This window comes from Prunus dulcis, chromosome 6, assembly GCF_902201215.1.
Source record: "Prunus dulcis chromosome 6, ALMONDv2, whole genome shotgun sequence".
Taxonomy (NCBI): domain Eukaryota; kingdom Viridiplantae; phylum Streptophyta; class Magnoliopsida; order Rosales; family Rosaceae; genus Prunus; species Prunus dulcis.
This window is the reverse complement of record NC_047655.1, coordinates 28,500,785-28,524,765: the sequence shown is the minus strand read 5'-3', so window position 1 is coordinate 28,524,765 and position 23,981 is coordinate 28,500,785. Positions and strand designations below refer to the sequence as shown.

Below are 23,981 nucleotides of genomic sequence, written 5' to 3'. Positions count from 1 at the left end.
CAGTTGAAGCAGGGGAGATCTAAACTCTTTCATATTTATTATTTTAAAGCATGTTTCTGAAAGACAAAACTTTCTGTTATGTTTAAAAGAAAAAAAGCAGGACGGAGATCGACGTCACATTCAAATACAAACACATGGAGGAAAAGAAAGAAAATCCAGTCCGTTAAAATGTTTCGAAGACTTTGATCCCAATCCAACGGTTTTCATGACGAGTAGCAAATGTTTACAATACATTCAGATACACAAGATTGGAACATCCCCAGACCGAGAGAGCACTATGACACAAGGAGATGTACCGTTAAAGAAAGAGAGAGAAGACTTGGTTAGTAGCCACTAATTGGCGCGCAAACAAAGGAAAGCAACCGAAACAAGAGGCGCTTCTGAAGAATGTCACTCCCACAACCGACTCGATCCACATTCACTTCCCACACACAATCACACAGTCAAAACTTTCCCACCTCACCAATCAACCAATCTCTGTTTCTCTTTCTACCCCTTCCCATTTTTTCCTTCACTTTCTTGCCAACTTTCCCGGAAAATGGAGTTTTTGTCTGACCCCATTAACCTCGACTCTTGTTCATTCTCAAAAGTTTGATGGTTTTGCTCAAAAGGGTCTCTTTCTCTTATGGTGTCTGGTGGAAAGGAACACTTCTCAGCTGGAGTTGGGAGCTGATTTGTCATGCATCTCAACTTTTGAATAAAAGTACTTCATGATCTTTGGATTGGCAGCCTAGAAAAGAAAAATGGTACGTACGGTCTTTTGTTGAATTTCATAAATTGACATTTGTTGATTTCTGTATATCCATGGTTTTGTCTTCCTTTAATTTGTAGATTAAACTAGGTTTCCGAAATTCAGTTAAAAAAATGTATGTCGCATTCAAAAACTAGTTCCAGGGATCAAATGGTTGTTGAGTTTGTTAATAACAAATGATTAAGTTTTCTTTTTTTGATCGAACATATGATTAAGTTAGTGTCTTGTGATGCAAAATGGAACGGTTGTTTAGTGTATGTTATCCTTTACAATAGCCCAGTGTTAGCTTGTGATTACCAGATTGGGATTCTTTGCTTCTCAGAGATGTGGTAACCGAAAATTTCTTTGCCAAGGGTGTAATAAGAATGGAGGGATGTGCGTGTGTCTCTGTGGTTTTCTGAACTAGCTATTCCTTTAAAACATAAATTTCGTAAACAATTTAGCTGTAGAAGAAACTACTAGCTTTTCTGTTCCTAGGTAAAGCACAAGGCATATGACAACTCGAACTAAGCATTGAGCAAGAGAGATGAGTGTGCTTAGCATCACACTGTACTTTTGGTGATGGTGAAATAATTAGTGGTGGGCATACCTAACATAGACTTAGTAGATATGCAACAGCAATAGGACAAAAGGTGTTGGCACATATTTTGTTGGAATAATTTGCCCCTTTATTCTGTTTCCAGTTTTCATACAAAATGATTCAGAAATGGTTATCGGTGAAGTTTGTGTTTATGATGACATTTTAAATAAAAATTTATGTATAATTTCATTCCTTTGTATCTTCAACTACAGGGAACGCCAGTAAATATCATTGTAGGATCTAATGTCTGGGTTGAAGACCCGGAATTGGCTTGGATTGATGGACAAGTGTCAAAGATTAATGGACAGGAAGCTGAGATCGAGAATACCAATGGGAAGAAGGTGCATTTCCTGTTACTAAATGTGTTGTGTTTGTTTTTATCCCTTTTATGTTTGTTCTTTGGAATTCACCATTGCTTCTAGTATTGGGCTCTAATGAGATTTCTATTTTGGTGCTATTAAGATTGTTGCCAAATTATCGAAAATATATCCAAAAGATATGGAAGCTCCTGCTGGCGGAGTCGATGACATGACAAAGCTATCTTATCTGCATGAGCCTGGTGTTCTGCAGAATTTAAAAATTAGATACGAACTTAATGAAATCTATGTAAGTTTCCCGCCCTTCATTTTGAATAAAAACTTTTGAAAAACTTACTAAGTTTTTATTCAAAATGGGAATCCTTACTCTGTATAACCATGGTATCTGCAATAATATATGCCTTCATTTTTATCATGATAGACTTATACTGGAAATATCCTTATTGCCATTAACCCATTCCAAAGACTGCCCCATCTCTATGATGGTCACATGATGCAACAATACAAGGGAGCACCATTTGGAGAACTAAGCCCTCATGTTTTTGCAGTTGCAGATGTTGCATACAGGTTACCCTCATTTACATGCCATTGCTCAATTTATCAATAAACCAAAATTTACAATTGATTCTTTGAACAAACCAGGGCAATGATTAATGAAGGAAAAAGCAATTCAATTCTGGTCAGTGGTGAAAGTGGGGCAGGTAAAACTGAGACCACAAAAATGCTAATGCGGTACCTTGCATTTCTGGGTGGCCGGGCTGCAACCGAAGGACGTACAGTTGAACAGCAAGTTCTTGAAGTAAGATTGATATCCTGCCTTTGATTAGCATTTATATTAAGCTTCAATTACTCGATATTATCTTCTATATATCAAACTCGAGTAGTTTCTTATACAATTCTTATGATGCTTCTTTCTTTTCTGAGTGCAGTCAAATCCAGTTCTTGAAGCATTTGGCAATGCTAAAACTGTTAGAAATAACAATTCTAGGTAAGATACTCTTGCATTTGGGCAATGAAGTAGGATGTTGATTCTCTCTGCCTTTGGCTTGACTTTTTTATCTCCTGGATTTTCCTTATTCACTAGTATACTGCTGAGTCAATATGATGATGAAGACTATATCACCAATCATTTGCTGCCATGAATTACTTTACCTCATGTATCTTCTGATAAATTTACATTGGTGTTCTCTTTAAATTGTGCAGTCGTTTTGGTAAATTTGTTGAAATCCAATTTGATAAGCAAGGAAGAATATCAGGAGCAGCCATTAGAACTTACCTTCTGGAACGATCTCGTGTTTGCCAAATTTCTGATCCTGAACGGAACTACCACTGCTTCTACCTTCTTTGTGCTGCACCACAGGAGGTAAGATCCTGTTGGAATGCAGACTTCTTTTCATACAACTTTGGGCTAATATTTGTTAATGTTGACAGGAAATTGAGAAGTTCAAGTTGGCAAATCCTAAATCATTTCACTATCTTAACCAGTCACGTTGCTACGAACTGGTTGGTGTAAGTGATGCCCATGATTATCTTGCCACAAGGAGAGCTATGGATGTTGTTGGAATAAGCGCTAAGGAGCAGGTATAGCCTCTTCCTAATTTCTTTCTAACATGGAACCTTAGAAAGACACTCGTCTCAAACAAGCCGCTCCGCCCCTCCCTCTCTCTCTCTCTCTCTCTCAGGAAGCAATTTTTAGAGTAGTTGCCGCAATTCTTCATCTTGGAAATATTGAGTTTACCAAGGGAACGGAAGTTGATTCGTCAGTTCCAAAAGATGATCCAGCCAAGTTCCATCTCAAAATGACTGCAGAGCTTCTCATGTATTTATTCTTTCATCTTTTTGCCCTTGTAATGTGTATTCCAGTTTGTTTTTCTTTCATATTGTAATATTTGTGATAATAACATTACCTCAGGTGTGATGTTGATGCATTGGAAGACGCATTATGCAAGCGTGTCATGATCACACCAGAAGAAGTTATCAAGAGAAGTCTTGATCCTCAAAGTGCAGCCATTAGCCGTGATGGTTTAGCAAAGACAATATATTCTCGATTGTTTGACTGGTTAGTCACTAATGTTTAAAACAACATTTTCATATTTACATCTTGTTCATGAACAAGTATCCTAATTACCAGGAGAAGCAAATTGTAGAGTGAGAAATAAAATGCTGATGTGATCCTAAGCTACTTGTATTTATACAGGTTGGTGGACAAAATTAATGTCTCAATTGGACAAGATGCTACCTCGAAATCTCTGATTGGGGTCCTTGACATCTATGGTTTTGAAAGTTTTAAGACCAATAGGTAACAACTAATGAACATAATACCATACATAGACTACATGGATGTCCCTATATGTGTACATTCTATGGTAGTTTTGAGCAGTTCTCCCCTTATGGGTTGGCATTATTTTGCAACTTAATTTCAGCATATCGTCCTGTGCAGTTTTGAGCAGTTCTGCATTAACTTCACAAATGAGAAATTGCAGCAACATTTCAATCAGGTAATGGCTCAGATTATTATCTTTAGCTTTCTCTAATGTTTATATTCTATATTACTATTATTATTGTTATTATTTGAAAATTACGTTTTTCCTGTACATTTTCAGCACGTCTTCAAGATGGAACAAGAAGAATACACAAAAGAGCAGATTGATTGGAGCTACATTGAATTTGTTGATAATCAAGATGTCCTGGATCTTATTGAAAAGGTTATTCCTATTCTTAGTATCAGTTTCAGTGTTTAGTTCATTATTATATCTAAACTGGACAGTAATTCATTAAAAGAACCTGGTTGCCCAGGCTGTCTGGTCAGAAGTTTATTTATAGGCATTGATGGACAAATAGAATAACATGTTGGTTTTCAATGTTCTTGTAGTCAACAATAAATTTTATTCTCACAAGTCTTCACGTATGATGTTTTCTTTCACAGAAACCTGGTGGTATAGTTGCTCTCCTTGATGAAGCCTGGTAAGCTGTAATTCCTCTGCTTTGCAAGTTCTCTTTCTTCCTTCAAAGGAAGGCATGTTCACTTGAGGTTTCATTCCTCCATTGTTTAGAAAAGGTTTTAGAAATGTTTAAGACTATTAGATATTAGGAACTCCCTATCTAAGGTTTTAGCTGGATGTCCAATAGAGAAAATGAAAAGAAAAGGAAAAGTAAAGAACAGGTCTGAGCTAGATTCTTCATTCTTGCTAACTGCTTTTTTTTTTTCTTTTTACCAGCATGTTTCCAAAGTCAACCCATGAAACATTTGCAAATAAGCTTTATCAGACATTCAAAACTCACAAGCGCTTTATAAAGCCAAAACTTTCTCGCACAGATTTTGCCATCGGTCATTATGCTGGAGAGGTAATTTAACTACCAAAGCAACAATTTCTGAAAATATAAGAACCAATGTATTTCAGAATTTTACCTTTTGAATACTTTGCTGCAGGTTCTATATCAGTCTGACCAATTTTTGGACAAAAACAAGGACTATGTGGTTCCTGAACATCAAGACTTGTTGGGTGCTTCCAAATGTTCTTTTGTGGCAGGCCTTTTCCCTCCTCTTCCAGAAGAGACAGCCAAATCTTCCAAGTTTTCTTCAATTGGCTCTCGTTTTAAGGTATTTTTTTCACTGTCTTGGTAAGCATGACATGAAGGTCAACTTACCCTAGATAATCAACTATCGAAGTAAAGCTACATGGAAGCTCACGTGGCTTTTTTTATTCTGCAATGTCAACTTATGCTGCAAGAAGTTGACACTTAAATTTTCTACATTCTAATTGGTGCAGCTGCAACTACAATCATTAATGGAAACCCTAAACTCTACAGAGCCTCACTATATCAGATGTGTGAAGCCAAACAACCTTCTAAAACCAGCCGTATTTGAGAACGTCAATATTATGCAGCAACTGCGCTGTGGTGTAAGCAAACAATGTTCTTTTTCCTTTTTACTTTCTTTAAAAAATTTATGTATTTTTTCTTTCAGCTGCTGCTGACAGTTTCCCCTGTAGGGTGTTTTAGAGGCAATCCGAATTAGCTGTGCTGGATATCCTACTCGAAAACCCTTTTTCGAATTCATAAACCGATTTGGACTTCTTGCACCAGAGGTCTTGGAAGGAAAGTAAGTATAATCTCTCAGGTTTTTCAGTTCAAGTGGGAAGAGAAGTTTTTGGCCATAATATTTCAACTTTCTGATTAAACGTGGTGGATCTACATTCTGAGCCTGTTTCTACTTATGAGCAGCTATGATGAAAAAGTTGCCTGCACAAAGATTCTGGAAAAGAAGGGTCTTAAAGGGTTTCAGGTAAAATGAGGTGTTCCTTTACAAATTCAGAGCCTTCTTATAATTTGAGAATTGTTAGTGCAACTAGTATTCACTCCAAATTGCCAAAGCTTTGACCAGTCTTACAGCCACTAATGCATGTTGCGGCAGAGTTACTAGGAAATGTAATTTAACCTTAAAGCATGGACTTAATCCGCATTTGGACTTAATCATATCATGCATACATGGACAGTATATGTGTCGACATCCAGTCACATGCTGAGGGTAGAGGCATTTGTTCAATTTTGCAGATAGGTAAAACAAAGGTGTTCCTAAGGGCTGGTCAGATGGCTGAGTTAGATGCACGAAGAGCCGAAGTACTCAGTATTGCAGCTAAAACTATCCAGCGGCGTGTACGAACCCATTATGCTCGGAAACGGTTTATTGCGCTGCGACGGGCAACCATAGTTATGCAATCGATATGCAGAGGTGAGTCACATGAAAAATTCATTAGAACCAATCAGGCCTATAGCTACGTGCAGTGCTATTTAGTTCTTAGAGAGAATCTTACAAAAGGATGTAGCTATGATTTTCCTTTACTTTCTTTTCTCACACAACTCTTTTGGGGCCTCAGTTTAACTGGCTAATTAATTTCCTTCAATATTTTTTGGTATAACTTGTAGGAAGTCTGGCGTGCAAAGTCTTTCACTGCATGAAAAGAGAGTCAGCTGCTGTGAAAATTCAGAAGAACATGCGCAAATACCAAGCCAGATCAACTTACAACAAACTCCATATCTCAGTTCTTGTCTTGCAAACAGGTTTAAGAGCAATGGCTGCTCGTAAAGAATTCAGATTTAAAAGGCAAACTAAAGCAGCAACCATCATTCAGGTTGTATAGAATTATCTTGCACGATTCTTTTTTTAATCAGTGAAGCTCTTTCTGGTCAGGACTCAGGAAACATCTGATATGCAACTTTACTGATTTTCTATTGCCTTTGGAAAAAAAATATATCTAAATGAAAAATTGCAGGCGGTGTGGCGTTGTCATAAAGCTGTCAAATACTTTAAGAAGCTCAAGAAGGGTTCAATAGTCGCACAGTGCCGAATGAGGGGAAAAATTGCAAGGAAGGAACTTAGGAAGCTCAAAATGGTAACCATTAAACTCTCTCTACACTTTTTGCGATCCAATCATCAACTTATAGTTCAGTAGCCAAGATGAGAGGAATATGTAAAATTTAGTGCATACAGGACAGTGCCTAGTTTCTGTTTAATTGACTGAAGGTTATTGTCAGATGTGAGTGATTGAGCTGAGGGGATGAGGCCCATTTCAATACCGGGATATGGAATAAAGAAGAATATATTGTAGGTTTGAATAAAATAGGAATGGACATAAATAAATTAGAAGAAGCCTTCTATGTAGACATGTAGATCGTCAACTGATGTTTTGGATTGATGATGTACTGATTGTTGCCATAAATAATATTATGCACATTTTCCGTTTCTAGCTGACATTTTTAAAATCTTCTTTTTATTTATGATATTCATATTATCTCCAATTTTCTTCAGGCCGCAAGGGAAACAGGGGCACTTAAAGAAGCAAAAGATAAGCTGGAAAAACGAGTGGAGGAACTAACTTGGCGTCTACAGTTGGAAAAACGTTTAAGGGTAATCTCTGTGTCTTGCAGAGTGATTTAGTTTCATAGAGAAGATGCTGTGAAAGGCTGATGAATACTTTCTTCGTCTCAACTTATGGCTCACGCCAAAAGCTACTATGCTAATGCGTTGGTGTACTTTCGACAAATGCATCTGATAGAAAATTATGCTACTTTAACATACATATATGTTACCTTTTATTTTGCATCCTTACTCTTGATGAGGCTCATAGATTCTAATTTAGGTTATGCATACAAATGTTGTCAAGCTAAAGTTCATGTCATGTTTGCAGACTGACCTAGAAGAAGCAAAAGCACAAGAGATAACGAAATTGCAGAATTCATTGCAAGAAATGCAGCACAAAGTTGATGAAACAAATGCCTTGGTTGTCAAGGAACGAGAGTCTACAAAGAAAGCTATTCAAGATGCGCCTCCTGTTGTTAAGGAAACCCAAGTTGTTGTTGAGGATACTCAGAAAGTTGATTCTCTAACTGCAGAAGTGGACAGTTTGAAGGTAAGAATGTTCAATACATTAAACAGCACCTATAATACTCTGTCTTTGAGTTTACAAGGCTTTAACATGTTTCAGAATGCTTTATGTATTGTCATCTTTTATTGTTGATATATGTAGCAGTAGATTCTGGTTTTTTTTCAATTACTTCATCTTGACCTTGGCTCTGTGCTACCTGCCAACTCCCCACCTCCCCAGGCCTCTTTGGAGGCAGAGAAACAAAGAGCAGATGACAATGAAAGAAAATACAATGAAGCTCAAACATCAGGTGAAGAACGACGCAAGAAATTAGAAGAAACAGAGAAAAAAGTTAGTCAGCTCCAGGAAAATTTGACCAGGTAATATGACATCTAAAGCATCAGCTTCCTACATGTTCATGTCTTCTTTTAAATGAATTTGAGAGAAATGAATTACCAATTCTAACTTGCCTGATGTGGTTTACTGTATATTTAAACTTCCTTTATTAGGCTAGAAGAGAAGCTTACCAATTTAGAATCAGAAAACCAAGTATTACGCCAACAAGCTGTGTCCATGGCGCCTAATAAATTCCTTTCTGGACGGTCCAGATCAATTATTCAGGTAATTTTCAATGCAAACCATGGAATGCTGTAATTTTCAGATGGTTAAAATTTTCTTCTTGTTTGATGATTGGCAGAGGGCAGCTGAAAGTGGTCATATTGGAGGGGATGCAAAGACAACTATGGTAAATTTCTCTTCAACTTCAAGCAAGATGATGCAGTGGAAGGCTATTTCTTAACTTTTCTGTATGTTAAATTAATCACCTGGTAAAATGGATCAGGATCTGCATAGTTCTTCAATAAACCACAGGGAGTCAGAATTGGAGGATAAGCCACAGAAATCACTGAATGAAAAACAGCAAGAGAATCAGGAATTGCTCATTCGATGTATTGCACAACATCTAGGCTTTGCAGCGAACAGGCCTATTGCTGCCTGCATCATATACAAATGCCTTTTGCAGTGGAGATCATTTGAAGTTGAGCGGACTAGCATTTTTGATAGGATTATTCAGACCATAGGGAATGCCATTGAGGTTTGGAATTCCCATGCTTAATGTTTCTGGTATTTTGGTTTTCTGTTTATTCTTAACACAAAACAAACCTCGTTAACTTGAATTCAGACCCAGGATAACAATGATATATTGGCCTATTGGTTATCCAATGCCTCAACACTTCTATTACTACTCCAGCGCACACTGAAAGCCAGTGGTGCTGCTGGGATGGCACCACAACGACGTCGATCGTCATCAGCTACCTTGTTCGGAAGGATGACACAAGTACGTAATTCCTAGTCTCTTGTCCACATTGAATATTGCAATTCATGAATTTTCATTTCCTCAGTTTCTTCACATTTTTGCAATTGTTTTCCACTAGAGTTTCCGTGGAACTCCACAAGGAGTGAATCTTTCCTTAATCAATGGTGGAATGAGTGGTGGAGTGGACAGTTTACGACAAGTTGAAGCCAAGTACCCAGCTTTGCTTTTCAAACAGCAACTCACGGCATATGTAGAAAAGATTTATGGGATGATTCGAGATAATTTGAAGAAAGAGATTTCTCCGTTGCTTGGATTGTGCATCCAGGTCCATTAAAATGTTCATCTACAGAATAGGAAACAAATATTCTTGCATGAATTTTTCAAGAAGTAATACTAAATTTGGAACTTTAACAGGCACCAAGAACATCCAGGGCAAGCTTGGTTAAAGGATCATCACGATCAGTTGCCAACACTGAGGCACAGAGAGCTTTGATTGCTCACTGGCAAGGGATTGTCAAGAGCCTGGGAAACTTCTTAAATACTTTAAAAGCAAATCATGTGAGTTCCCCCTTCTCTTACCTTACTCACATTCACATAATAATATGATAGTGATAAAGTCTTTCTTCTTCTCAACATATGTAGCCTATTTCTCTCACACACATTGTTCCTCCCTCTTTACAGGTACCTCCATTTTTAGTTCGTAAGGTGTTCACACAGATATTCTCCTTCATCAATGTTCAGCTATTCAACAGGTATTAAGACGAGACGAGACGAGATGAGAGTGTTTGTATACTGTTTAACATTCCCTAAACTTTTCTAATATAAGAGTACTTTCTGCAGCCTTCTATTAAGACGAGAGTGCTGTTCATTTAGTAATGGAGAGTATGTTAAAGCTGGGTTGGCTGAACTGGAGCACTGGTGCTATAAGGCAACAGATGAGGTACCTTGAATTTAGTTCCTCTTCGTGCTGTGCTGTGCTGTGCGATAATTAATACACTCACTTACTAAATAAAAGAAAATGCAGTATGCAGGTTCAGCTTGGGATGAACTCAAGCATATCAGGCAGGCTATTGGTTTCCTGGTATCTTTCATTCATTATTTTCCGTTTCTACTGCCAGTACTAGTAGTTACGTTTTATAATGGTGAAGTTACTTGTTAGTCCTCAAATTTTTACGTTTTCTGTTCAGGTCATACATCAAAAACCAAAAAAGACGCTTGATGAAATAAGCCATGACCTGTGCCCGGTAAGTGATGTGTACGCAAGGATAAAACAAACTATACTTTAGTCTATTAACCTCTCCCTCGAACTTCTTTTTTAACAGGTCCTCAGTATACAGCAGCTATATCGTATCAGTACAATGTACTGGGATGACAAATATGGCACACATAGTGTGTCCTCGGATGTAAGTTTTTATGGATGCCATTACTCAGCTAGGTTCGAGTCATCTTCGTCACGCAGCATTAAAATAAATTACAATACACTAAACTGAACTGAAAACATGCATCCAAAAACTTACTTGCACATTTTTTTCTCTTTTTTCAATGGTCCATCTAGGTTATATCCAATATGAGAGTGTTGATGACAGAAGATTCCAACAATGCTGTCAGTAATTCTTTCCTGTTGGATGACGATTCCAGGTTATGCAACATTTAATCATGTCATCACCCTGATTCAGCTTTTCTTTCTCTTCTCTTCTCTTCTGTTTCATTTGTTTTGTTACTTCATTTGGAGTTGCATTTCATAAGTAAACTGATTGAAACCTTAAGAAAGGAAACTTTTGGTAACAATTACAAAATAACTTTCTTTGGTTCTGCTTTTGGTAGGGCTTGTTGTCATTGCTGAACATATCTCATTCCTTCCTCGTTTACCTCTATATCCTGGACATTGGACTGACACTATCCATATTCATTGGTAACCCTTTATGCTGCAGCATTCCATTTTCAGTTGATGACATATCAAAGTCAATGGAACAAATAGACATCTCCGACATTGAACCGCCGCCACTTATTCGTGAGAACTCCGGCTTTAGTTTCTTGTTGCCACGTACAGATTGATTACTTTGCTGCAGATGGATGGATGGATGGTCTGTCTATGAGAATGAGCCTGTCTTTACTGTCAAGTGGTAGATTCAACATGCAACCTCTCCTAATTTCCTCATGGATATTAATTAATTATGGGGTTGTACATCGTTCATGATCATGCTTTGCCCCACAAAATTTTTCTTTGAATCTACATTTAGATACATCATGAATTGCATCAAATTGAAACGGGGATGTTAATGTTATTGTTCCCCGCCAATGTAAGTTGAATGTTTTGTGTTATGTTGTACAAGTAGCTGACTTTAGGGATGAAATTAAAAGCTTAGAGCATTTTTTTTTTCTTCTTCAATAAATAGCTTTTTCTTTTGGCAGTTTAAAAGATGCACAATCTCAGCCAAGACCAAAGAACATCTTCATCCATATACGTACAATTAAAATAAACTGGCGAATAGATGCCATGTAATGTAACAGAAGAGAAACTGAAGACACTATTCAGCCATATACGTACAATTAAAATAACAGAGCAAGCAGGAAAATGGAATGCCTTTTCTCTCCTTTTTAAATTTTTTTCTTTTCTTTCATGCCTTGAAGAGATTCTAACTTGCTGAACTTGGGATGAAGCTACCCTTCACACTGGACTCATGTTGGAACACCCCAACCTGACATACGATTTGACTAACTGGAAGTGAAAACACACAGATTCTACAAATTTCATGCATCTAATGGGTTTTTAAGCAACTCAAATCTGATTTTCAAATTTTCTTTTAGTAGAAATAAAAGCACTAAATTTCGAAGAACAAAATTTGTATATGACTGACAACTAAACACGATGAAGCTGAAAATAGAAACCAAAACAGCAAGCATAACTGGCGATTGAGAAAAGAGATTGAAGAAGAAAACCTGTTCCTCGAGTTGGCTGATTTTCTCGGAGGTATTTCCTAAACATAAATAAAAAAGATTGCAACACAAATTATTTTTCAAATCTCCAAAGCATTTTCCCACTCCTGCTTTCAAATCCCAAGTTTTCTAAGATTGTTTCAGCAGCTCAAGGATAAAAGCTAGGGTTTTTTTTGTTGACCACAAGTTTGGTAAATGTGAACTTACCTTTGTGAAGCAATGTGAAGCTGAGAGAGGTACAGAGAGGGTCATGGACACAAGGCACGCCATTCAAGCTTTCATTGTATGGAATTGTATTGAGCATGTGAATGTGAATTGAATTGACGAAGAGTTGGATTCTTATTGAAGTTGTTTACTAAATTATATGAATTGAGGAGAGTTAGATTTCGAATTTTTATTAAAGTTGTTTACTAAGATTTCGGATTTTTATTAAAGTTGTTTACTAAACTATATGGAATTAGGGTAGGAATGGTATTAATTATTAAAATATCCTCAATGTTTGGTTAAAGTAGATGGCAAATTTGGAATTTCAAATTTGTGTGAGGATATAATAGATAAAAAAGATGAATTTCTAATGGGTTAGTTCCCCATAAATTAGAATACCACATCCCACTTAAGAATTGAATTCCTCTAAAATCAAGAATTCAATTTCTAATTTTGTATAGACCTCACTCACTTTTTATTTCCTTGATGTGAAGTAAATGCAGAATCCTCCATATGCGAAATCCAACTCCTAATGAGAATTCTAATTCCTGATTGATAAACATACCATGAGTCTCCTTCTTCCTACTTCCTCTCTTAAGTTCAGTGTCGGTATTTGGCAGTAATAAACCATTCTCAACGGTGTCGTTCCTTTTACAGTTTCGCCCTATAATTACCAAATGCGCATCAAGCTCAATCGGAGGCCCATTCACAAGTAAAAGCCCGTAGCATGAATTCCAAGCCCAAGGAAGAAGTATGGGCCTGAAGGTTCAACAATGAAGGCCTTTGATTCTTTTTCTTTTAATACAAATGATATTGGTGGAGGAGGGGGATTCGTACAATAAGGGCACCTCTGACTTTTCATACATCATTTGCGTTTTAATTCTAAATCAGAAGAGCCTCCAAAATTAAAATTGTTAGAAGCTTCCTCAGTCAGTATGTGTGTGCAGATCAATCATATAACATTAATAAATAAATTATATACATTCAAACGCCGCCGTTCTTTATAATATAAATTAAGCTAGTCATAGTCATAACTTGGATCTTTGAAGTTTGAACTGGGAAGACAAGATTAAGTTACATGCATCACTTAACCCAGAAATAAAAAATTTTAATTAAAGAAACAAAACAAAAGGAGATGGCATGAGGTTAATTAGCAAAAGGAATTGACAAATTTGAAAATAAAATTAAAATAATCGTATATGAGTCATATGATTATGATCCATGTCCTTATCGTTCTAGAAAAATATTTTAAATTAATTGGGCATGGAGGCATTTGCCTGCACGCTACATATGGACCACCTTGACCAGTTCGTTCGTTGGTTGCTACTAGGTGATCAAGCAATCTTATTTTAAACAAGGGGACTACAACACAAGTTTTGTTTGTTTTGTTTTTTTCATTTTGGTACAATGATTGTTTGCAATTAGAGATAAAGTCAAAGATATACATGCATGATTCTGCGCCCCAGGACTAGAAGGAGTTGTGCTGTGGTGGTGGTGGTGGTGGTGGTGGCAAGACAAGGACTGCAAATTAGGGTTTGACTGGACCACGAGATTGAAGATTGGCACGTGATCAAATACTTTTGTGTGGAAAAAACACCAATCAATCTCTGCATTATTATCCCAAAATTTTCTCTTCTAATTTACTGATACTGATATCATCATATGACAGAGAGAAGAGAGAGAGGGAGAGGTAATGTTGGGATAAAAACAAGAAGCTGGCTCTGGACTTGTTCATCATAGTTTAATATAATTTGACAGAAAATTAAAGAATTAGAAACATCAGTTTCCTTTTATAGGTAATGTTGGGTTGGGGTATTATTTCTGTACATTAGAAATCAGTATTTCAATTATAGTATTCAATGTAGATGTGATGTGAAGCTGTAACTTTCAGATGCGACTAGATTAGATATTTTAAGCAGCCAATTTAGAACTTAATTGAATATGTACGCCATCAGTGTTTATAGTCTACTGCACAAGGTCTTTGCAGCAACCTTTTTTCTAGTCCATGCCTTAGTTTTCCACATTTGTCTATATCCCTAGCTCCTTTCTTGGTTGCTTCCATTCATTCATTCCAGAACCTCCACATATTTCAAGGGATTTAAAGGTTGAATGTTGCAATTCATTAACGGTATTTTTGCCCATATATATATATATACATACAAGGAGGCCCAATTAGATACAAATTCAAAAGCTCTCTCTCTCCCTTTCTGTGTAGTTGAAAAATGGAACAACTTAGAAATCTCCATAGTCATCACCAACCTCAACCTGATCAAAGCAAAAAACCAACAAAAGCTAAAGCACCCACGATTAAGTATATCTCCAGCCCTATGATGGTCCAAGCCAGCAATGCTTCTGAGTTCAGAGCAATTGTTCAGCAACTCACAGGCCAAGATTCCAATATTGAAGTTCTTGATGATCAACAAGGCACTCATGATGAACAAGCCAGCTGGGTTTCTTCTTCTAACCATGAAGCTTCAAAAGCAGATAGGGTGATGAGGTTTTCAGAAGGCCCTCCTCTCCCTGTAGCTGTTCTTGATCAGCTTAGTGATGAAAATAACTTATGGGAAGCAGTTGCAGAAAGCTTGTCTGCTTTCCAATCTCCTTGTGTTTATGTATGAGAGTTTTCTCTGTTTTTCATTTTCTCTTGGAGATCAGCTTATGTGATTGTGATGTTTCACTACTCACTAGCATTTTTGCACATAACCTTATATATTCTTTCCTTCCATATCAATGAAGAATGAACCAAACTTAATGTATTTCTTGCTAGCAAGCAGCTGCACTTGAATGATCATTCAAAATTAAGGCATTCAGAAGATATATTTTATGTACTAAAATCACGAATATCACTTGCTGAATTGTATCTTTTTATTTTGGTTGTATTTCTTTTCGATAGAATTTATAAGATTTAGGTTTGAACTGAATTAATGAAAATCGTTCGGAATCCAATCTCCAGTGTCATTCTTAGAGAATTAGTCACAAGTTGTGGTTTCTTCTTTTTAGCTACAAGGTTTGAACCGGCCCCAGTTAATCCCATGGAGACTGAGCGGAACAAGTCATGTATAACAGTATATGAGGCCTGTTACTATGTCAACTTCAATTCACCAGAAGTCGATTTTTGTTTATAACCCCACCCCCTCCCCCCGCCGAATTGAGCACAAAAATTTGAAGTAACATAAAGGGAAAGCGCCTTAAGAAGATGGCCCACAAATTTACATGATATACTACCATAACTTCATTGTCTCACTAAAAAAACCATAGTTCAAGGTTTGAGGGTAAACACTCAAAGATAAACACAAGCCCTTTAAGCAGCAAGTCTTTTTTTTTTTCCTCTCTTCTGCGCCTAATTGGATATTCCTCACCTAATTCTCTAAGTTCAGATGCTAACAGACCAGTATGTCTGTCATTTTACCTCTTAATTCCCATCATCAGCAGATTTCAGGTAAAGAGTCTCGCCGCCATCTCCGCCATGGCCTCCAGAGCTCCCAACACCCCCCATATCTTGCTTACTCCCACTGGCCATCCTCCTATGCAGGCCTTCTCCAGGGGAGCTGCGTCCATAATCAGCAAACCCTCCAGCCCCAAATTGACCACTGCCTCCAGCATTATTTGCCTCACTCTGGAGCATGTGAAGTCCTGTGCTTCCTCCAGCACTCATGGCAAGTTGGCTGTGCAAGGCTTGTTGTTGCAGAGCTGAAAATGGCTGCTGGGAGTACAACATAGAAGAGCGTGCAGCCATGAGCGATTGTGGTGTCATCTGTTGAGCTGCTTGTTGCTGCATGTAATGTGCTCCTGGTTGCATAATGCCAGTGGAAGGGTACTACAGAGAATTTCCAGAACACAATCAGGGAATCTACAATATTTGGAACACTGATTTACGCAGTGGAACTACGTGACAGAATCAGTCAGAACCCTTCAAGTTTTAAAACTTTTTGGAAATGAGGTTTGTACCTGAGGATGCATGGTAGGAGGTTGGGGTTGAGAATCAGCAATGGCAGCCAGGTACATCAGATTTCTCTGTAGCTTTGCTTGGTTCCTAAAACAATTTCAAAAGAATTACTGAAATGTCTAGCGCTTTAAACATATAAATTTTCAATTTAAAGCCATTAAACTTCCAAAACAATGTTTAAATGTACTGAGCTGAATGCAGAGCTTCCAAAACTAAAATGAGCACGTCATAAGATTGAATGGACATGCAAAATCCAGGCTAAAAGGAATGGACAAACTTATATGAGACCTGTATCATGCTAAAAGACAATGGTGCACCAGGTGGACCATGAGTTGCAACCATGCAGTATCAATTAGAAAGCTAGTTAAAAAATAAATAAAAATAGCCTAACAGATATACGTTGCATATAAATAGCAATCTGTGAAAATAAAAGATGTCCAAAGCAGAGCAGTCAATGAAGAACTAAATGCTCACTCTGCGCATTCACTCAATTTCCCTGTATTCTGGCTCTCAACGATCTTCAGAATCAATGACTTGTTCTCGTCCAAGTACTGCAGTAAAATTTAATGAAATCAGGAACAATTAATTTAAACCATAAAACACTAGGATAACTGTAAGCTAATACAGAAGATAATTACAGTAAAATGTGCAACCAGCACTGAAGCCAATTATCTGACCACATGTTTCCCAGCAATAAACCAATTAGTACAAATCAGACATCAAGTAGTTTGACATTGGAAAATGATGAATCTGAAAGCAATGAAGCCCAGCAGACTCGAGCTGCAGAATCAAAGCCGTGTTGTTTACATTCATAATAGCGACAACAGCGCTACTCCTACTCGACTGGAAAATATCCTGTATGTTTATGTGATGGATTCAAAAAGCCAGAATCAATTTTGACAGTCAAGCACAGGATTGATCACAGAATGAGGACATGAGTTATGTTAGAACCCTTTAAAGGAACAAAACCCTGTAGGATTCGCTGTTTTGGTGCCAAGAAAGACGAGAACATGCCAAAAGAGCACTTTAAACAGATTTTCTTGAATTTTTTAAACCAATCCATAGTTTCCATTCCAGTTCTGCAAACATCTAGATTCTCCACGTACACCTACAAGTTTGTCCTTTACTATTTGAGTATCCCTGTATTCATTTTTTTCTCAGTTTCAATGCCCCTCTGAGACTTATTTGGCATTTTGTGAAGGATTTTTCAGTTGAACTTGAAATCTAAACTAGATCAGCTCAACTTATGCCTTACAAAATTAATGGAATAAAAAAGACTACCAAAACTGATGCGCATAATATAGAAAGCTAAATACTTTGTGTTTCATAATCCTACCCTAGGTATGCCATCAAGATTTTTTTCAAGAAGCCGACCCTCAAGTGAAAGTACAAATATTAGTTCACTAGTCACAGCTTGTCAAAATAAATGAAAGCACCATTCTTCAAGTTAGTGTGCACTGCTGCAGGCAGAAAGCCCCTAGATAAACTCATGATATCTGAGAAACGCACCAAAATGCATGATGATGTGGGTTATCACTATTTACGTCAGATAGAAGACGTTAGCATAAAAAAATCCACACAAAAAGAAAAAGGAGTAAATCAAGATATCCCACATAACAGAAACCGTTTATCAATTCTCAACACCCATTTAAACTTCACTAGAGAAAAGCAGATGTTGGAAAGTGCTTGAGAAACTGTTTAGAAAAGCAGAAGAAACAGCAATACGGAGACAAAAATACAGCGATAGCCAAGAAAACAGCTTCAGCTAATAATCAAGCATGGATACATAAAAGTACATACAAACAAAAAACAAAAAAAAAAACAAAAGAATAATACCAAAAATCAATACTTTAGAGTTTAGAGAAAAAAGGATAAGTTTTTATAAAATTTTAAAATAAAACATAAAACACAGAGAAGAGAACAGAAATAGAAGGGGAAATGAAAGGAAGTGACAGGAGAAACCAAACCAAATGGAAGTGCAGAAGCAAGCAGAGAAACGATACAGGAAAAAGAGCCCAGCAAAAAGGCAGAGAAGAAGAAGAGGACCTGTTGAATGTGATCTGTAGTGACGTTGTTGGGATAATAGGCTGCCATCATGGGCTGCATCTGCATCAGGTGCTGCTGCATCTCTCACTCTCTTTTATATATATGTATCTGTGCTACTCTCTTCACACACACAGAAAGACACTTTCCTTCTTTCTCTCTCTAACTTTCTCACTCCTAAAGGCTAAACAGAGTTTTTTACAGAGTTGAGAGACCACACTCACTGCAAAGGGGTGCAAATAGAGAGACAGAGTTTGATGGATGCCTATGCTTTGTTCCTTTTTTTTTCTTTTTTTCTTTGCTCTCTGTTTTCACTTTCTCTCTGTTCTCCCCTTACATACAATGACACCCCCACCGCGCAGAGATATAGGCTCAGTGAGACAGTGAGAGCTAGTGGAGTTGGATTGTATATGAAAAAGAGAGCCTTTTTTGGGGTTTTGCTTGGTTTTGGCTTTCTGGGTCTCTCTCTCTCTCTCTCTCTCTCTATAATAAATAAGAAATGGAGGGGTGAACGTGAGCTGCTATAAAAACCACAAAATTAAGAAATAAATCAAACATGAAGATTATGTTAAAATCATCATATTCACATTCTTTCATATATAATATATATATATAATCATAGATTCATACTACTGTTCATGACAATGTCTGTTTGGGTCACAGCTTGGGTCCAAACTCTTTCGGACTCCGTTATTAATGTGATGACGTCTTGGCTTTGTCAAGAGATTCCAAGAAAGCTCCTTCGCTTCTTCACCAACGCGCTCTTCTCCAGATGCCAGGCACGTGAAGTGACTTGCTTGCTCCCAAACTTTGTCTGCAACTCTGCAACTGCAACCATTCTTAGGGTTATTTATTAGCTGCATATTAATTTGGAGTGAGGTGCTTAGCCAAAAAAAGAAAATTTTACTTAATGGAGTGTCAGGGAGGTTTAATTGGGTTTGGCTTTTTGGCCTGGAATCTGGATGGATACTTGTGTAATAAACCTCTTGTGTAATCAAGTACAAATAATACTGATTAGCTTCTTTGGCAGGATTTCATGGCGTTATGTTAGGAGCATTCTCAACAATTAATTATTTATATGCAAACTTATAAATCTAGATCCAAAATTAAAGGACGAATCATGCTTGAATTGGTTGTCTTATTTTTATTATCACCCTAAAATTATATCTTGCAAACTTCAAGTAAATTGGTAAGAAAATCCCGCCTTAATCACTACCCAAGTCCGATTTACTCCCATCCCATCCATTGGATTGGAACAAGTTACTGCATTCACTGAGCATGGAATTTCTGTAGGTGCTTTTCATTTAAGTAATAAATGTATTGCTAAATGCCACAGCGGACCCGACAGCACTATCAACTGCTCAATAATTGATCTGTTGATGTTTGCTGAACTTACTTGGCCAGTAATTTTCAGTACCTCTGAGAGTATGAGACTCAGGAAGATATTTATTGCATTGATCTTATCAGTTTGCAATTTGAATATCTGAGACTCAACTGAAGGAAGTAGAAGTTTCTACACCAAATGTTGACGTGTATGTAGAGATTTTTTCTTTTTTATGTTTCTAATAAATTATTTTTGTATATGTATCAAACTGTGATTTGCAAGAACGAGAGAAGCACTGTCTGTATTGTGTGATTCATATATTTCAATGATGTTTTTTTCTTTGTGGTCATGATATCCTGGAAATTGAACTGAACTGTAGCTAGGGTAGGGACCCAAGAGTTCACATGCCCCTTTACTGGTGTCCTCCACTCCATTTCCAACTGTCCTCATTTAGTCCCCTCAGCTCAGTACATTAGCTAGGTTAAAGCAACCTCCAAAGTTATCCTCTAGCTCTAGACAATCTCCAATAAGCATCTTAACTGTCTAAATGGGTCAGCTGCCAGCTTCTTTTTGTGGTTGTGAGTCAGAAAACTCACTGAACCATCACCCACGCTTTCCCTCTAAACAGTAACTGCATGCCCTGCTTTCTCCTGCTTGGTTGGGTTGAAGCATCTTTGCCATTAACCACATTTTGTACATATATATAAATTTTATGTACAATAATCATCTCTCTCTCTCTCTTTTTTCTTCTCAGAAAATTATATTTGCTGGTTTGCACAAACCAATCTGCCAGTTACAGAAGATTTCATGTAAAATAAAAATTTGGGCATGACAGAAAACTCATAAGAAATTATTGTACATCATTTTCTGACTATTCAAGAGGGATCATCCCAGTATCCTCCCACATGGTGTTGGAAATGTGGAAAGAAATGAAACATATTATTGGGTCGATAAATAGTGAAGTCAAATCATTCATGAGAGAGAGAGAGAGAGAGAGAGAGAGAGAGAGGTTGGTGGTGCTCCCAACTCTCCAAACATGATGGGTGGTTGGGGTGTCTCAATTGATTTCTGTTCTCAAATTCCAATCCTGTCTTTTCCTTCATCAGGCTTTAGCTTTTCCTTTCATGCTTTTGCCACCTTTGTATATAGGGCCCGGCCGGGGATTGTCCCTCACCTCCTCTGCCAAACCCATTTACCTCCACGCGCTTCCTTAGCTTAACTAGCTATCAATGCAACAATATGCATGTCAAGTTGTCAAACACTGTACCACTCTGTACTGCCCTAAACTATATGTCCCTTCCCTCTGATCTTCATCCCGTGACTCTGAGCTGTGCTAGGCGATTTCTAATCGTTGATAGATATGAAACTCAAATTTAACATACATATTTAGATATCTGAATGACTGACTTTAGTAATATTGTTGAATAGAAATCCACTAATAATTGATATCAGATTTGTTATCAGAGAAATCAGTTGTGAGATAAAACAGTTTGAATTTTGGTAAATTTTTTGTTAAAAGTATTATTAGTATTAATTTTTTCATAATCATTAAACCCAGCTCCTTTTCGAAATTAATTTATTCATAATCAGAAAATAAAATTATATTATTAGCTAATTTCTTTTATAATTTTCTCTCACATTAATTTTTAATAATAAAAAAAATTTCTCATAATTTACTAAACGGACAAAAATTTTTAAAAAAATTTCAAAAATTACTTATCATTCTAAATAAACAACGTCAAACGAATGCTTAAGAGGACTTGACATAGGCGGAATTTATTGGGCTGGCAATGGCATCATGATGTTTCATTTCATGTAACGACATGAGACTCCACAGTTCAAACTTTACACCATGTATAAAATATATATAATGTACAGATATATATACTTTGACTTTGTACTTTTATTTCTGAGGGATTCCAGTTGGCCTTTGTGGTGATAAATATTATTGTGCATCTGTCAGGATCCAAAAAGTATGTTCCCCTAGATAGTAGCCACGTGACTGTGTCTCTCATCCTATTATAATTATATTGCCACTGATTATATTTTTATCACTTAAGTAATCACCAATGACGTGTGATAGAATTACAACACAGTTATAAATTTATACAACTTACAAAGCAGAGCATCATTAACCTATCACTTAAGTTGAACTCTTATTATTTTTTTCTAAAAACAAGAAAATCTGGTCTGACCCAATCTGAAAAATGACAATAAAATATAAAGTTTGATTGATTAATTTATAAAAACACAGTATTTAAGAATAAGATTCGTGCACGATTTAAAAATGGGTTTTGAGTAAGTGAGAGACCAGGTTCAAAAACATCATCCATCGGTTTGAGAGTATCTGCAAATCTGCAATATTGTTTCTTTTCTTTAAAGATTTTTTTTAATAAAAAAGAGTATCAAATTCTTCAAAGACAGTGCCTTTTTCTATGCTCTCGCCTCTCTCTCTCTCTCTCTCTCTCTCGCTCTCGCTGAGTAAGTAGTGAAAGTACTGTTGCTGAGTACTGTAATTGATTCTTTTATACCAAACCCAAAGGCTGCCTTTGCCCACTTTCATGATCAGGCATTCTTTTCTTTAGTTATTGAAGGGAAGCATCAAGTTTTCCTTTACATTTAAATCCCTGTTTTCTTTCCTGTGATTCTCTCTCTGATATAGAGAAGCATTCAAGCATCAAAGTTGACTTGTTCAAGGCAACCTACTTGAAGATATAGCAACTAAAGACTAGTGACATATTCATATTTGTCACCCAAACAATTCATATAATTAGTTTGATTTTAACAAATGCATATATAAGGTTGGTTCTGTATTATTTTATAAACAGCTAGATATGCAGTCATTCTCAATCATGCATGCATTCACTAGTAGGCTAGTAGGCTAGTAGCTATACGGCCTGAGTGGCTGGGATTCGGAGAAATAATCCATTAATCTGCAGAGTCAGAGTGGCACATAAATAATACATTAATCTGCTAGAGCATTGTGGTTGTGGGGATGGGATAATGGGATTGTGGGATTGTGGGAGTCGAAGCACATTGAAGAGGGTGCCAAATTATATGACTAGGTTTTTACAGTCAAAACGACAGCTAAGCTGCTGCGCTGCTGCTGGTAAGGAAGGCCAGTTGATATGATATTATAGACTGTGGAGTGGACTGTGTGGAGGAGGAGGGTGTTTTAACATGACATGCACACTTCCACATGTCTGTATTGTTTTGGCTTGAAATGTCACACCACATCCCCTTTTTCACACAACAAATGTTTTGGCTCTCTTTGGAGAAAACCTTATATATCGCGGGTATATCACTATTTTATTATTTTTAATTAATTATGTTTTATTGTATATATTTAAATATTATTTTACATGACATAATGCAATTAATTTGAGATAACGAAACAGTGCTATCTCTCTTCTCCTTCTCTCTCCCTCTGTCTACCCGCAGGACCCTAGGACCCTCCCCTAAGACCCCATTGGACCCTTGGCTCACAAAATTTGTAATTATATGGTACTTGGTCTTTCCCATCTGCTGCACTAACCATGTGACTGTCAACAGGTACATGTCCCACATGTTTGACACACTGCTTTCGGTAGGACACACACAACACACAACACACACTTACTTTTATTACACATAAAACTAAAAATAATGTTTTCAGATATATAGAGAGAGAGAGGGAGAGAGAGAGAGAGAGAGAGAGAATCTCCTGCTACCTGCACCAATGAGTCAATGGCTGGCGACCAAGTAGAGAACTACAAGTAGTAGTAGATATTGAAATTGGCAGGGCAACCAGGCTCCTTTATTTGGTATCAGATATGAAAAGAAGAAGAAAAAGGTGAAATTGTCCATGGCCTTTGGAGCATCATCTCATTGGATACCCTCTAAAGCCAAAATGAAATATGAAATGGGACTGCCAAAAAGTTAATTAGGAAGAAAACGACGCATTTAAAATGACTTTTAGATTAATTCAAGCTAACTAGTAACTAGTTCTTTAATAAGAAATACTGCTCAAATAAATATGAAGGTGCCAAGATATTCACATGAAAATTACAAAAATTCAAGAAAGACCAATGAGAAAACAGAGTCGTTGTTTTAAGACAAATTTTAAAAAATTATTTTATTAGATGATGAAAATGAGCATACCAGTCACCAAATCAATGGGATCCACAAAACTTCTCTTTCTTTTTTTGGGTCAGAAAAAT

At 36.9% G+C, this 23,981-nt stretch overlaps 2 protein-coding genes and 1 long non-coding RNA gene across 5 annotated transcripts; 1 reads left to right on the top strand and 2 right to left on the bottom strand.

The window, feature by feature from the left end:
- The first annotated feature begins 138 nt into the window (after nucleotides 1–138).
- Nucleotides 139–11,398, top strand: LOC117629713 (myosin-11). Of its 3 annotated transcripts, none has more exons than XR_004586148.1 (38): nucleotides 139–746; nucleotides 1,544–1,672; nucleotides 1,794–1,937; nucleotides 2,070–2,215; nucleotides 2,291–2,447; nucleotides 2,578–2,636; nucleotides 2,852–3,011; nucleotides 3,080–3,229; nucleotides 3,331–3,467; nucleotides 3,561–3,707; nucleotides 3,846–3,947; nucleotides 4,089–4,146; nucleotides 4,252–4,353; nucleotides 4,575–4,612; nucleotides 4,867–4,993; nucleotides 5,079–5,249; nucleotides 5,419–5,550; nucleotides 5,641–5,750; nucleotides 5,873–5,933; nucleotides 6,203–6,380; nucleotides 6,575–6,780; nucleotides 6,922–7,041; nucleotides 7,458–7,556; nucleotides 7,837–8,058; nucleotides 8,254–8,393; nucleotides 8,523–8,634; nucleotides 8,711–8,758; nucleotides 8,855–9,106; nucleotides 9,194–9,349; nucleotides 9,447–9,653; nucleotides 9,743–9,886; nucleotides 10,010–10,080; nucleotides 10,169–10,268; nucleotides 10,353–10,409; nucleotides 10,516–10,572; nucleotides 10,651–10,763; nucleotides 10,884–10,966; nucleotides 11,260–11,375. XR_004586148.1 is itself a non-coding variant. In XM_034362290.1 (38 exons), exons 1-38 carry the CDS (start codon nucleotides 744–746, stop codon nucleotides 11,381–11,383), a joined length of 4,590 nt encoding a protein of 1,529 aa, XP_034218181.1. In that variant the 5' UTR covers nucleotides 143–743; the 3' UTR covers nucleotides 11,384–11,398. The 3 variants fall into 3 exon arrangements, 2 of the variants coding, with proteins under 2 accessions (XP_034218182.1, XP_034218181.1); XM_034362290.1 differs by having other exon boundaries at nucleotides 143–746; nucleotides 10,651–10,731; nucleotides 11,260–11,398; XM_034362291.1 differs by lacking the exon at nucleotides 11,260–11,375 and having other exon boundaries at nucleotides 10,884–10,973.
- On the bottom strand, nucleotides 10,595–12,581 carry LOC117629714. Its single transcript, XR_004586149.1, has 2 exons — nucleotides 12,473–12,581; nucleotides 10,595–12,306 (listed from the first exon to the last, which is right to left on the bottom strand). It is a non-coding gene; the product is annotated as an uncharacterized LOC117629714 (long non-coding RNA).
- Nucleotides 12,582–15,673: 3,092 nt separating this feature from the next.
- Nucleotides 15,674–18,939, bottom strand: LOC117631412 (GRF1-interacting factor 1). Its single transcript, XM_034364553.1, has 4 exons — nucleotides 18,462–18,939; nucleotides 16,890–16,966; nucleotides 16,418–16,502; nucleotides 15,674–16,286 (listed from the first exon to the last, which is right to left on the bottom strand). The coding sequence occupies exons 1-4, from the start codon at nucleotides 18,540–18,542 to the stop codon at nucleotides 15,882–15,884; spliced, it is 648 nt and encodes a 215-aa protein (XP_034220444.1). The 5' UTR covers nucleotides 18,543–18,939; the 3' UTR covers nucleotides 15,674–15,881.
- Nucleotides 18,940–23,981: the final 5,042 nt, after the last annotated feature.

Coding starts and splice junctions, on each gene's coding strand:
- LOC117629713 (XM_034362290.1), top strand. Junction 4,354..4,574: donor TCCTGGATCTTATTGAAAAG/GTTATTCCTATT, acceptor TTTCTTTCACAG/AAACCTGGTGGTATAGTTGC. Junction 4,613..4,866: donor GCTCTCCTTGATGAAGCCTG/GTAAGCTGTAAT, acceptor TCTTTTTACCAG/CATGTTTCCAAAGTCAACCC.
- LOC117631412 (XM_034364553.1), bottom strand. CDS start 18,542: ATGCAGCAGCACCTGATGCAGATGCAGCCCATGATGGCAGCCTATTAT. Junction 16,967..18,461: donor CTACAGATCACATTCAACAG/GTCCTCTTCTTC, acceptor ATTTTACTGCAG/TACTTGGACGAGAACAAGTC. Junction 16,287..16,417: donor CTCCTACCATGCATCCTCAG/GTACAAACCTCA, acceptor AATTCTCTGTAG/TACCCTTCCACTGGCATTAT.